This window comes from Saimiri boliviensis, chromosome 21 (assembly GCF_048565385.1).
Source record: "Saimiri boliviensis isolate mSaiBol1 chromosome 21, mSaiBol1.pri, whole genome shotgun sequence".
Classification (NCBI taxonomy): domain Eukaryota; kingdom Metazoa; phylum Chordata; class Mammalia; order Primates; family Cebidae; genus Saimiri; species Saimiri boliviensis.
Genome location: NC_133469.1, coordinates 24345011 through 24359040, shown reverse-complemented (window position 1 = coordinate 24359040; position 14030 = coordinate 24345011). Strand labels below are relative to the sequence as shown.

Genomic DNA, 14030 nt, shown 5'->3' with positions numbered 1-14030 from the left:
CTGCCTTTGAAGTTAAGGACCTTGGAGTATAAAAATGAGCATGCAGAGTGTGCCCCTGGCAGCCTGGAGGGGAGGACAAGCTTGCCAGGACAAAGAAGGTCAGAGGTAGCATCCAGACCTGAAGGAAACTATCAGCCAGATAGACTTAAAATAGGTTGTGCATGTGCGTGTGTGTGTGTGTGTGTGTGTGTGTGTGTGTGTTTCTCAAAGATTTCTTGGAAATACCAAGGTGATATGTGTGTGTGCACGTGTGTGTGTGTGGTTTCAAAGATTTTATGCTGAGCTGCTTGGAAATGCCAAGGCAATATAAAGGTAACATGATGGCTGCTGTTTCCTTTACATTCTCTGGTCTCAGGCTTGGCCTGTCCCTCCTGTCCCATTGCCCTGGCACTGGCGAGCTCCTCCTGGGTTTACCCCAGCAGTGCCCTCTCCAGCTGCTGCCAGGGCCACACTCCCTTGCCCTGCCCCTTGTCAGGCCTGTCTGTTAGGCTATGCTTTGTGCCTCTGACTTGAGCTAGGATTTGGGTTCTTTTCATAAACATATCCCAGTTCTGCTGTTGAAGACTTAAGTGTCTCTGAGAAAGACAAATGAGGAGTGGTGGGCCCAGGGACAGGGTTGAAAAGGGTCAGGGCCTCGGTGGCCAGCTTCCCTGAAGAGAAGAGGGCCCTACAGAGTGGGGGGCCATACCTGGCTCTTGGGACAGGCCGGGAGTAGAGTTGGTGGGTGCAGAGTGCAGCAGATTAGGGCCAACGTGATATCCCCCTCCTGCTTAGGACAGGTGCCACCCTGTTCTTGTGTCCTCCAGTGCCCTCCTGAGAGCCCCACCCACATTTGGATATGAGTGCATTGTTTAGATTGCCCACGGGAACTGGTGACTAATCAATAGCTTCTGGGTTTCCAGACCCTAGAGTCAAAGTTTACCTTGTAGAGGATAATTCTCCTAGTAGCTTGTCCTTTTCACACTGGTGGTGGAAGAGAGGACATGATTCTGAGTGGGATAACAGCACATTCAGAATTGGGGACTTGGGGCCCCATGCTTGATGTGAGGATGGCAAGGGTCCTGGGTGGGCTTTAATGGCCAAGTGCAGCTCAGTGGCTCCACTGAAGCATCAGGAAAGTAAACCTAAAATTTAGAAAAAGATCGAACATATGTGTTGGTGGTGGCAGCCACAGCTGGTGTAGAGTTCCCTGTTTGTGCCACTCAACGTATAAGGGGCCCCGCAGCATCCGGGAGCTCCAAGGGAGTGGCCACGTGCCACTGTCTGTGCTCAGTTAAATGGATTTGGGAACTCTGCTAGCGGATTTAAATAGTGGTCACATAACAAATACTAAAAATAATAATTCTGCTGCAGGATAACTGGCTCTTAACACAGCTAAACATCATGAGTAGTTCTGGGCTTAAAGAGATTAAAGAAACATAAAACCAAATGTGGCACATGAACTTTGATGGCATCCTGGGTTGGGAGGCTTATAAAAAACTTCAAAAGAACAATTGAAGAAATTTGAGCGTGGCCCTTTGGAGGATTCATTTTCTTAGGTGCAGCAGTAGGACTGTGGTGGTGTGGTTTTAGGAGCCAGCATCCTGGTGTCTGCAGGGGAGGGGCTCCCAGGGTGGTAGGGCAGAGAGGAGCCAAGCAGCAGGGTGCGGTCAGCGCCGAGGCAGCTCGGGTGCACACACTCCTCTTTCCACAGCAGCATCATTTAAAAATTCCCATACTAAAAGCACGCTGCAGAGTGAAGCCAGTACTGTGTTTAAAACAAGCGAACAAGAGCACATCCAGCCCAGCACAGCCCAGCCCTGCCCTCCTGCCCAGGGACATGGTCTAAGGGGTTGGCCCCCCCAAAAATACCCAAAAAACCACGGGAAGTGGATATAAGTCTTTTGTTACTAATTCTGAACCCTTCCCTAAGAAAAGATTGTACCTGAGAATATTAGCTCATGATGGTAGGAAGGCCTCATACTAAGATGTTGAAAAATGTTTATTTCATCTACATGTTGTCCACCTTTGCTGTGTTGTGTGAAATGTTCTAGATTGGCACAGTGGCAAGTGAGTGATACCATGGTACATAGACACTACTATACCCATGTGTCGGCACCCTGCATACACATTGGAAGTTGGGAAGTCATTTCCACCGGGCTCCTGTGCACCTTGGCGGAGCACTCTCCAGCCGCTCCCCGAGGCGCACACCAGCCTGTAAGCCCTGTCCAGGGTGCCAAGATCCTGCAGGTTTGACAGCACCAGGTCATGGTGTGCCCTGGAGACAGAACTACTGCTGCCGCTGCCACTCCATAAGACATGAGGCCAACATTTTTGTAACATTTGTGCAGAAAGGTTGAAAAAATACAGATCGTTGTCTAGGGAGAATCATCTACACCGCCCTATGTGCTGCTCCCAGGGCCTTGTGTCAGCACCAGCAGTGTGGCTTCTGTCTGGTGAGTCATACTTGATATTTACGTTAAAACAGAAAAATGGAAACACCGTATGTTTAATGTGTCCACATGTTGTGTCACTTGCTCATTTGAGATCACTCAGTGCCTGGCCCTCATTTTTCCCCCGTGGTGTCTTAGCACGCACATTGCAGGTCGGCTGAGCTCAGGAGGTGTGTGACTTAGTAGAAGCCTTCTTCTCTCCCCAAAATCTTGTGACCAGTCCTTCATGGTCTCTGTCTTCTTTCCCTGGTGCCGTACCCAAGGGATTGTAGGGTGTTGCCCCCTGAGGCCAGCAGTCAGGGCTGTGGTCCTGGGCCAGGCTGTGGTCCTGGGCCAACCTGTGGGACCTAGCGTCTAGAAGCCTCAGTCAGCAATGAGGGAGGGGTCAGGCTGCCCTTGTAGACACTTGCCCTCTGGGTAAAGTGACCATTGGGCTAGGATGGGGTCAGCTGGGGTCAGGCTGCAGTTCCTGGAGGGAAGATAGCCCCAGAGTGGGGCATTCGAGAAAATCTGGACTGCCCTTGGTGGGCCCTGAGTGCAGGCTCATTCTGTGGCTGCCAAGGTGACAAGACAGGAACGGGAGGTTCTTTGAGGACTCAGAAAAGTGAGTGAAGGTCTCTCCCCGCCAGGAACAATGGGGACCTGGGGGGTCGGGGATGGTTCTTCAGGCTCGGGGAGCAGGGCCAGACATGGAGGTGGCAGTGGTTGCTCACGAATGCGAGAGGAGATGTGGTAGAAAGGTAATCAGATGACATTCAGATGCCCTCGCCTGTCAGACTCGAGAGCAGGCCATCCTCTGGTGGCTGGTGACAGCCCAGCCCAAGGTTCCCATCAGAGCCTTGCCCACAGCTTATGTGTGGACACATGGGAGGGGCACCTGGAAACTTGCTGCCGCCTTGTTGAGGTGAGGACTGGATCTGCTGGGGTGGCAGGAGGTGAGGAGGAGCATCTTGGAGGGAGGCCTGGGAGGAGGGCTCTGCAGAAGGAACTGCTCTCAGTCACTCTGGTGGCCAGGGCGGCTGCTCACAAGGCCTTTCTCCGGGACAAGGATCTTCAGGAAGAGAGGGATGTTTGAGGTAAGGGGGTGTCCAGAAGGCAGTGGGAGGCTCTGAAGAAAAATCTGCAGGAGTCATCCCCAGTGCAGTATAGTGAGGCCTCCCAGCTGCTCTCACACCTTTGGAACATGTCTAGGATCTCGTCTCCTGGCACCAGTTTTGCAGCCCTAACCTGGACCTGACACTCGATCATTCCTCACCTGATTGTGCTAGTGGCCTCTGTTTGGTCTCTTGGCTCCAGCCCCACCACTCCCCACATAGCTGCCGGGGTACCTTTTCACCTCTGCTCCCTCGTTCACAGCTGTCATTTCTCATAGCAGTCACAGTTCCATCAAGGCCAGCAGCCCCTTTCCTCACTACCCTCATCACCTACCACTCCCCAGCCTCTTCTCCAGCCCCAAAGGCTGCCTTATTCGTGGCTGCCACTGTGACTACTTCCAGGGACACTCCAAGGGTGAACACCTGTCCCCTTTGCAAGGCTGCACTTTGGGTAGGCATGCTGTCTCTGCCTGACTAGCCCCCATCACCCCTGGACGCACAGCTGCCAGCATCTTCCTTGGGCAGGGGTGCTGCACAGGTGCCAACGCAGCTCGCTTCAAGACGGGAGCACTGTGTGGCTCACTGGGCCCTGGCCTGGAGTCCCGCACGAGCCCTGTTTTGCTGGTTGCCTGAGCCACTCTCTGACTTGGCTGTGCCTCAGTCCAGGTAGCTTTTGAGGACAGATGCTGGGTCCCAGGACTCTGCCCTGAAAGGTCATTTGTGGCCTTGGTCTAAGCTCTGCCATCACATACTGTAGTTGTGCCCAGGAACTCCGGGCTGGCAACGAGCTTTAGCGCTCAAGATTTTTTGTTTGTTGAAGGTTCGGAGGAACCTGTTTGGTTTTCATCCTATGGGACAAGAAGCCAAATAGTGAAGAACATAGTGTCTAAGAGGGGAGGGGCTCTGCTTAGGTGAGAACGCATCTGTGGGAGATAAGGAGGGTGTGTGGGGGCTTGAGGACCTGGAGGAAAGGTGGGGTGGTGTACAGCATGATGGTGCTGACACCCACTGTTAGTAGCAGTGGAGACGAGCCCTCCGGGTGGTGTAGGGTAGCGACTCCAGATAGTGGGCCTCTTCCCTGCCCTGCTGTGGGTCTGATACATGCAGATGAGGCAGACAGGGTGCTGGGCCTGGATGTCCCTAGGAAGGAAGCGCAACTGTTGCGGTGGCTGCCTGCTGGCCCAGCACAGGCCTTGCAGGTCTCCATGTTTCCTGAGAGCTGTCCTCCTGCCCATGGCAGGGCACCATGTGTCCACAGGCCCATAGCATAGGCCTGTCTCCGGACTCGCTGGCTCTTTTGAGGCAGAGCCCCATGTTTAGTGCCAGTGTAAACAGAGCTCTAAAAGATGCAGGTGGGAATGCTGGAGGCTTGTAAAAGGGGTGAACTGCACTGCCATCTTAGAAGGAGGAGAGCGCCAGGTGTGCCTTCATTATTTTACTTTCTGGGAAAGGTTGCTTTGTGTTTCCAGTGATCCTGGTTGGGTGAGCCTCAAGAAATCGTGGTGGCCAGACTGGAAGGGCTGTGCAGGGGAGAAAGTGGGCCCTAGGGCTGGCTGTGCCATGCCCTGGGTGTGGTTAGAGCCCACCTGGAACCTTGCAGAAGAGAGGTTTGGAGGTTAGCAGTCCCCAACCCTCACTCTCTCCATGGCGAGGGTACCTGGTTTCTAGCTGCTTTGTGCCTAGCGTAGACAGGCAGGAGCTGACTGGGCAACAGTTTCCTTTGAGCTGAGAGAGGTCCCCCAGAGCCAGTGCTTCCCAAGTGTTCCCAGCAGCCAGCTGGCAGCAGTGCCAACCTACACCAATGCTACCTGACAGCGCCTTCCTCATGAGTGCTGGGTGGGCTTTCTGAGTCCTCTGTTTACGACTGAGTGTTCTGTCCTAACGGAGAACTTCCCTGCCTATTTCCCCTGTCCATTCCCCTGTTTGCATTTTAATCCAATGTGCTATAATCCATTACTTTGTTATTCATGCTGTCGCTCTAACTTTAAATGCCGCCCACTAACCCTGATCAAGCACCCTCTTCTGGTGCTCAGGTTGGCACTTACTGCTACCCAGGGTTTGTGGCCTTTGTGCTTGCAGGCTCCAAGGAGTGGCCCCTGCTGGGCCCAGCACCTGGGGTGACTGCCAGGAGGTTGGGGAGTCCCGAATGAACACCTGGCCACAGTGACCACCAGCATTTGGCAGCCCAGACCCTGTGGTTGATTCTGTCTGACACCATGGTCCCCTGATTGAGGTCTGTACAACTTGTCCTCTGACATGATGTTGTCCAGCCCTATCTTTTATCTCCCCCACAGGCTCCTCAGAGGTGTTCCTGCCCCCAGACCCCATCTTTGCTTCAGCCATGTCTGAGAACGACAACGTGTTCTGTGCCCAGCTCCAGTGCTTCCACTTCCCCACCCTGCGGCACCACGACCTCCACAGCTGGCACGCCGAGAGCTGCTACGAGAAGTCTTCGTTTCTGTGTAAAAGAAGTAAGCCCCCTTGAGTTAGCCTTTTTCGGGAATGTCTGGGCCTTGGTGTCACCTTCTTGGACCCTGAGTTCAGGGTTTCTGAGGCAGAACCTGATTTGCTGTGTTGTGGTGGATGCCCTTCACCATCTCACACCTTGTTCTCAGGGCCCGTTTGCAGCTCTGTGACCAGGGCAGCTGGTCAGCATCTTAGAGCCCACCGTTCTCTTTCCCAGGGAAGAGACGATCATCCCTGTCCTCCCGTTTGCAGTGTTGTTAAGCAATTAAATGGGAATGAGGACCCAAAGACTTGGCAATCTGTGGCGTCTCTGGAGCATCTGAGTTCATTGGTCACCTCCCCCACACACACTGTTGGTCCTTCTGCCATCCTTATCTCTGCTTCTCTGTTCACCTTGCCAGTGTATGGTGTTTTTGTTTTTGTTGTGTTTTTTAAGCCAGTTGACTCTTCATTGCTTTTCAGGGGCAGGGCCTTAGGAGCTCTTGGCGGGGTCGGTCCCCTTCCTCTTCACCATCACAGGCTCCTGGCTTTGCAGGATGGCGCTGGCCCTGGGATGGCAGCTGTACACAGGTTGGGGGTCTTTGTTCTTGCAGATCGTGTGTCTGATGTTGTCGAGTATGGTGCAGGTGTTCTTGTTGACGGTGGTCCTCTCATCAGAGGTGGCTGGCTTCCACTAGCCAGATCTCCACTCCATGACCACCACCACACCTTTGCCATCAGCTGCCAGCTCTACACTCACAGTCCTGTGGTGGTGAATCAGCTCGTTATAGCGCAAGGAGTTGTATGTAGCCTTCAAGTCCTCAGGCTCAGTGCTGTGGGTCTGCTTATTCCTCTTGATGGGGCCCCGCCATTCCTCGAGACCATCCATTGCAGATGTGCAGACAGGGCGGTGGCCTTTCCCAGGCGGCTGGCAAACGAGAGGGCTTCATGATAAAACTTGACAGCTGGTATTATGACTTCCTCTGCCTAGTTTTTGCCTATTTTGCCTATTTTTTACCCTTTTCATGTAAATTTTAGTTTTCTGATCTCCTTTATTGGTTCTCTTAGTTTGTGGATTTTCGTAGATTTTCTATTTAGATGGGTGTTTCTTCTTTCAAGTCTTTGCCATTTATCTATTTATTTACATTTATTAAAGATGTGGTTTTACTATGTTGCCCAGTCAGCTCTTCTTGCTACAGTCTCCAGGACAGTGTTGATTAGAAATGGTGGTAGTGAGCATACTTGTCTTCTCAACAATAAAAGAGAATGCTATTTTAGTGTGTCAACATTCTAGGGAATGCCTTCTATGAGATTTTAGAATGTACCTTTATAAAGTCAAGGAAGTACCTTTCTATTCCTAGGTTGCTGGGAATATTTATATTACGAAAGTGTATTGATTTTTATTAAATGTTTTTAATGCATTTTATTGGGCTTATGTGGTTTTTCTTCTTCGATTTGTTCAATCATTATTTTATAGAATAGATTTTCTGATGTTAAACCATCCTCATGGTTTTTATATATATATTATATTACTAGATTTGGTTTGCTGATATTTAGAATTTTTGAAACTCTTTTAAGAAATGAGGTTGGCCTGTTACATTTTTTTCTATGCTCTTCTTGACTCTTCTTTTCTTTTCTTTTTTTTTTTTTTTTTTAAGGTAGGGCGTTAATATGTTGCCCAGGCTAGAATGCAGTGGCTAATCACAGCCACGATCATAGCACAGTATAGTTTTGAACTCTAGGCTCAGGTGATCCTTCTGCCTCAGCCTCCCAAGTAGCTGGGACTACATTGACCCGTTTCTGTACTACACTATATTAGTTTTATAAAATGAGTTGGCAGACTTTATTTTATTGTTGTCTAAATGCATTTGTACAAGTTAGAGATAACCTTGTCCTTGAGTGTTTGATAGAACCCACCTTATAGGACCATTGGGGCCGGGGAGGGAGACTTCTGTAACTTGTTGATTTAAAAATAATTTCAAGCTTATGGAAAAGCTAGAATAATACAAGGAACTTCCTTTCTTGTACTCTTTACACAGACTCACCAGTTACAGTATTTCAGTTTTACCATATTTGCTTTATCATTCAGTTTCTCTGCATATTTTTTCTGAATTATTTCGGAGTAAACTGAAGATACTGTGGACCTTAAGCCTTATGTACTTCAGTGTGTATTTCCTAAGAACAAGGACACTTTCTTATGTACCCACACTATATGGATCAAAATCCGGACATTTAACATGGATGCAGCACCACACAGTAATCCATAATCTATTATTCCAGTTTTTTCAGTTGTTCCAATGATATCCTTTATAGCTATTTTTTTCCTGGTCCAGAATCATGAATTGCATCTAGTCATTATGTCTCTTGGATTCTTTTAGTTCTTCAGTTTTAGTAATTTCTGTTGGCCTGAATTCAGGTTTATTAATTCTTTCCTTGGCTATGTCAAGTCTGCATGAGCCCATTGAAGGCTTTCTTCATCTGTTCCGTTCATTTTGTCTGTTTTTTTAATTTCTAGGATTTTCATTTGATTCTTAAAGTTTCCATCTCTCATCCGAATTTCCCATCTAATCTTGTATATTGTCCACCTTTTCCATTGGAGCCTTTAACAAATTAATCATAGTGATTTTAAATTCCATGTGGGAAAGTTTCTTCATTTGTGTCATATTTGAGTCTGGTTTTGTTGATTGTTTTGTCTCTGGAGCATGGTACTTTTTTCTAGGCTTTCCGTTGGAAATCTGACATCTTGTGTAGGACAATAGAGACTGAGTTCAGTAGTTTTGGTGCTTGCGGTGGCCATGCCTTTCCCTCCACTAGGCCCTTCTTGTGGGGAGGGCTTACTACAGTGAGGGGCATTAATCTGGGCTGGGCTTGGGGTTCCTTGGCACTGTAGTTGCCCTCAGTGTACCTCAGGCTTTCATATTCAGTAGCGTTGATGTTCGGGGTGGAGGCTGGTTTGCCCAGAGGGTTTTTCTTGATGTCTGCTCTACCCTCCACTTTAGATCAACTCTTTTGGGCCACATTTCTAGAGTCTGTCTCTTGCGGCCCACTGAGCAGTAGTCCACTGTGTGACTCAAGGCTTGTTAGCCTGCAGATAGTAGGGGCTGATGTTCTAATTGTACCTCAGCCTGAGGCAGGCCCAGTGCCCTGAGTATCCAGGGTGGAGCCTTCACAAGTGCTTCTGACGCTCCTCCAGCTGGAGTTGGGTCCAGCATAGTGGCTTTCACCAGGGCCCTAAATGCTCCCGGGTATGCTCTGATGAGAGGCAGGCTGACTAGAAGTAAGGCAGTGGAGGTGATTGGTTGGGGAACATATTGACTATCCCTGGTGGGTTTTCTGTTGGAAGTATGGACACAAAATAGAGAAGCTGGTGGCCACTGACCAGACCCTGACTGCCCTAGACTGGTTGCCACAGAAGTGGTAGGCTAGAGGTCTTTGGTCATCTGTGATCTGGCCTTTGTCAGGTGTCACAATGAGGCAGAAACGTTCTATAAGTGCAATCATATAGTCTGCAACCTTTTGGAGTTGTCTTTTTTCACTCATAATTCCCTGGAGAGTCATCCAAATTGTTACTTATATTAATAATTTGTTCATTTTGTGGTGGGGTGGGTGCAAGAAAGTCTCTGTCACCCTGAAGTACAGTGGTATAATCACTGCTCATGGCAGCCTCAACCTCCTGGGCTCAGGCGAACCTCCCACCTCAGCCTCCTGAGTAGCTGGGACCACAGGGTCATGCCACTGTGCCCAGCTTATTTTTGTATTTTTTTCGTAGAGACAGAATTTTGCCATGTTGCCCAAGCTGGCTCAAACTATAGGCATCAAGTGTTGAAGGACACCTGGAGTGATTCCAGTTTTTGGCTATTACAATGAAAGCTTCCGTGAACATCCACATACAGGTTTTTGTGCAAACATACTTTCTTTTTTTCATCTGTTACCCAGGCTGGAGTGCAGTGGCACAGTCTTGGCTCACTGCTTCTGTCTCCTGGGTTCAAGCAATTCTCATGTCTTAGCCTCCCGAGTAGCTGGGATTATAGGCATGTGCCACTACGCCCAGCTAATTTTTGTCTTTTTAGTAGGGACCGGTTTTGCCATGTTAGCCATGCTGGTCTTGAACTCCCAACCTCAAATGATCCACCCACCTCCGCCTCCCAAAGTGCTGGGATTACAGGCATGAGCCACCGCACCGGGCCACAAATGTGTTTTCAGTTTTCTGTGATAGATGCCCAGGATTGCAGTTGCTTGGTTGTATCATAGTTACATGTTTAGTTTTTAAAGAAACAAGCAAAGTGTTTAGCAGAGGGGCTATACTAATTTATAGTCCACTAACAACGCAGGACTGATCTGATTTCTCCATATCCTCCCCAGCACTTAATGTTTTCACTATTTTTCATCTTAGCCCTTCTATTAGGTACGCAGATATGTATGTAGGTATGTCACTCCTTATGGTTTCAATTTGCTTTTCCCTGAGGCTAATGATGTTAAAACCTTTTCATGTTTCACATGCTTATTTGCCATCTATGTGTTCTCTTTGTTGTTCATGTTATCTTTCCATTTTCTCTTTGCATTGTTTTTTCATTTTGTTTTGAGGAAGGGTCTTGCTCTGTCACCCAGGCTCAAGTGCAGTGGTGCAATCATAGTTCACTGTAACCTCTAGCTCCTGGGCTCAAGCAGTCCTCCCACCTCAGTCTCCTGAGTAGCTAGAACTGTAGGTGTGCACCATCGTGCCTGGCTACGTTTTTTATTTTCTCTAGTGTCACTATTTGCCTAGACTGGCCACAAACTCCTGGCCTCAAGTGAGCATCTCCTTGACCTCCCAAAGTATTACAGGTGTGAACCAATAATCTGTTTTGTGCTTTTTTTTTTTCTTTTTAACTGTTGAGTTTTGAGAATTCTTTATGTATTCTAGATAACAGTCCTTTGTCGGATATGTAGTTTTTTTTTTTTTTTTTTCAGAGTTGTAAAATGAGTTTATTGAAGAAGGTTCTTAGGAAGGCAAAAACTTTTGTCATTAAAAAAAGTTTTGTTTTTTCATGCTGTATGATAAAGAGGCTACAGAGTTATAAGCTTCTTCCTAGTGGAATTCTCTGGTATAGCACAGTGTAGTCATTTCTGCAATTCTAGAATAAATAAAAAGTCTCTTCTATGCTTATCTTCAAAAGCAATGAATAACAGAAGATGGCATAAAAGAAGGCATTTTTCCCTTTTCATTCCGTAGTTTTGGAGCCAGTAGTTTGCAAATATTTTTTCTAGTCTGTAGCTTGCCTGCATCCTCTTCACTTAGGCTTTCAGGAACAAAAGTTTTGTTGTTGGTGTTTTCCTGGCAATATAAGTTTACCTAAAGAACAAAAGTTTGTAATTTAAGTGAAGTCCTAGTTATTAGTTTCTCCTTTTATGGATTATTCTTTCTTTTTGGCTCACTGCCACATCTACCTTCTAGGTTCAAGCAATTCTTGTGCCTCAGCTTCCCAAGTAGTTGGGATTACCAACATGAGCCACCGTGGCTGGCTAATTTTTATATTTTTAGTAGAGAGGGGATTTCACAATGTTGGCCAGGCTCGTCTCAAACCCTTGACCTCAGATGATCCACCTACCTCAGCCTCACAAAGTGCTGGGATTACAGGCATAAGCCACTGCACCCAGCCTCCTTTTTTGGATTATTCTTTTGGTGTCAAGTCAAGTACTCCGCCTAGTCTTGCATTTCCTCTGTGCTTTTTTTTCTAAAATTTTAATCATTTTCCACTTTCCATTTAAGTCTAGGAGGCATTTTGAGTGAATTTTTTTTTTTTTTTTTTTTGGTGAGACGGAGTTTCGCTCTTGTTACCCAGGCTGGAGTGCAATGGCGCGATCTTGGCTCACCACAACCTCCGCCTCCTGGGTTCAGGCAATTCTCCTGCCTCAGCCTCCTGAGTAGCTGGGATTATAGGCACGCGCCACCATGCCCAGCTAATTTTTTTGTATTTTTAGTAGAGACGGGGTTTCACCATGTTGACCAGGTTGGTCTCGATCTCTCGACCTTGTGATCCACCTGCCTCGGCCTCCCAAAGTGCTGGGATTACAGGCTTGAGCCACTGCGCCCGGCTTGAGTGAATTTTTTAATCAGGTGTGACATTTAGGTCAAGGTTCTTTAGTCCAGTATAGCTTTGCTCCCACACACCACCTTTGTGTCATTCTTAGCAAATCTGTTACATTTTTCTGTGTTACAGACCCAACACTACATTCCATACATACTTTATACAATTACTTATTTTTATTTTTTGAGCCAGAATTTCCCTCTTGTTGCCCATGCTAGAGTGCAATGGCGCAATCTTGGCTCATCGCAGCCTCCACCTACCAGGTCCAAATGATTCTCCTGCCTCAGCCTCCCTAGTAGCTGGGATTATAGGCACCCGCCACAGCACCTGCTAATTTTTGTATTTTTAGTAGAGATGGGGATTCACCATTTTAGCCAGGCTGCTCTTGAACTCCTGACCTTGTGATCCAACCACCTCAGCCTCCCAAAGTGCTAGGATTATGGGCGTGAGCCACCACACCCAGCCTTACAATTGCTTTTTAAATCAGCTAAGAGAATAAAGTAGGAAAACTATGCATGCAGGCTATAATTTATGATCATATGATTGCCTTTACTGTTGCCCTTGAGTTTCTTGTGTGTATTCAAATTATTCTCTGGGGTTCGCATACTATTAGCCTGAAAATGTCCTTTAGTATTTTTTTTTTTTTTTTTTTTTTTGAGACAGAGTTTCGCTCTTGTTACCCAGGCTGGAATGCAATGGCGCGATCTCGGGTCACCACAACCTCCGCCTCCCGGGTTCAGGCAGTTCTCCTGCGTCAGCCTCCTGAGTAGCTGGGATTACAGGCACGCGCCACCATGCCCAGCTAATTTTTTGTATTTTTAGTAGAGACAGGGTTTCACCATGTTGACCAGGATGGTCTCGATCTCTTGACCTCGTGATCCACCTGCCTCGGCCTCCCAAAGTGCTGGGATTACAGGCTTAAGCCACCGCGCGGCCTTTAGTATTTCTTATAAAGTGGGTCTGCAAACAATTTCTTTCAGTTGTTGTCTGTCTGGGAAAGGTTATTTTACTTTCATTTTTCAAAAGGTATCTCTGCTGGTTATGGATCTTGGTTGATGGTTTCCTGTGAGCAGTGATCCCACTGCCCCAGCCTCTGTTGTTTCTGCCGACAAGTCAGTTGTTTGTCTTGGGTTTCCCTTGTTAGTAATAAGTCATTTCCCATTTGTTGCTTTTCATAGTTCTGCCTTGTCTTTCACTTTGAGCATTTTCACTCTGATGTGTCAGTTTGTGGCTCCTTTGCATTTCTCCGAGGTGGAGTTTGTTGAGCTTCCTGGATGTGTAGGTTACTGTTTTTCTATCAATTGGAGTAGTTTGCAGCTGTCCTTTGACGTTTTTTTCTGCTTTTTTCTCTCTCCTCTCCATTTGTTACTCCTATTTCACATATGTTGGTGTGCTTCATGGTGTTCCATATTTCTCTGGGAACTCTGTTCATTTTTCTTCATTCTTTTTTCTCTCTTTTAGCCAGGGAATAATTGTATGTGAGTATCTTGCCCTGGGAGTTCCTGACCACATGGGTGACCTCTCAGTTGTTGTCTGTCTGGGAAAGTTTATTTTACTTAAAAAAAAGATTGGGGTCAAAAAAGATTTGATTTTGACCCCAGTCTTTTTTTTTTTTTTTTTGAGATGGAGTTTCGCTCTTGTTACCCAGGCTAGAGTGCAATGGCGCGATCTCGGCTCACCGCAACCTCTGCCTCCTGGGTTCAGGCAATTCTCCTGCCTCAGCCTCCTGAGTAGCTGGGATTACAGGCACGCACCACCATGCCCAGCTAATTTTTTGTATTTTTAGTAGAGACGGGGTTTCACCATGTTGACCAGGTTGGTCTCGATCTCTCGACCTCGTGATCCACCCGCCTCGGCCTCCCAAAGTGCTGGGATTACAGGCTTGAGCCACCGCGCCCGGCCCCAGTCTTTTTTTTAAGACAGAGTCTCGTGCTGTCTCCCAGGCTGGAGTGCAGTGGCGTGATCTCAGCTCACTGCAACCTCTACCTCCC

General features: G+C 47.7%; 1 protein-coding gene and 1 pseudogene across 3 annotated transcripts in view; one reads left to right on the top strand and one right to left on the bottom strand.

Annotated features, from left to right (window-relative positions):
* DGCR2 (DiGeorge syndrome critical region gene 2) overlaps positions 1–14030 on the top strand; it is a 79158-nt gene that overhangs the window by 51140 nt on the left and 13988 nt on the right. For all 3 annotated transcript variants that reach the window (XM_003942658.3, XM_074391110.1, XM_074391109.1), the window contains exon 6: positions 5821–5997. In XM_003942658.3, the coding sequence (XP_003942707.1) occupies positions 5821–5997 (177 nt within the window). The remainder of the gene's footprint in view (positions 1–5820; positions 5998–14030) is intronic.
* LOC104650031 (large ribosomal subunit protein eL28 pseudogene) lies at positions 6666–8042 on the bottom strand (annotated as a pseudogene).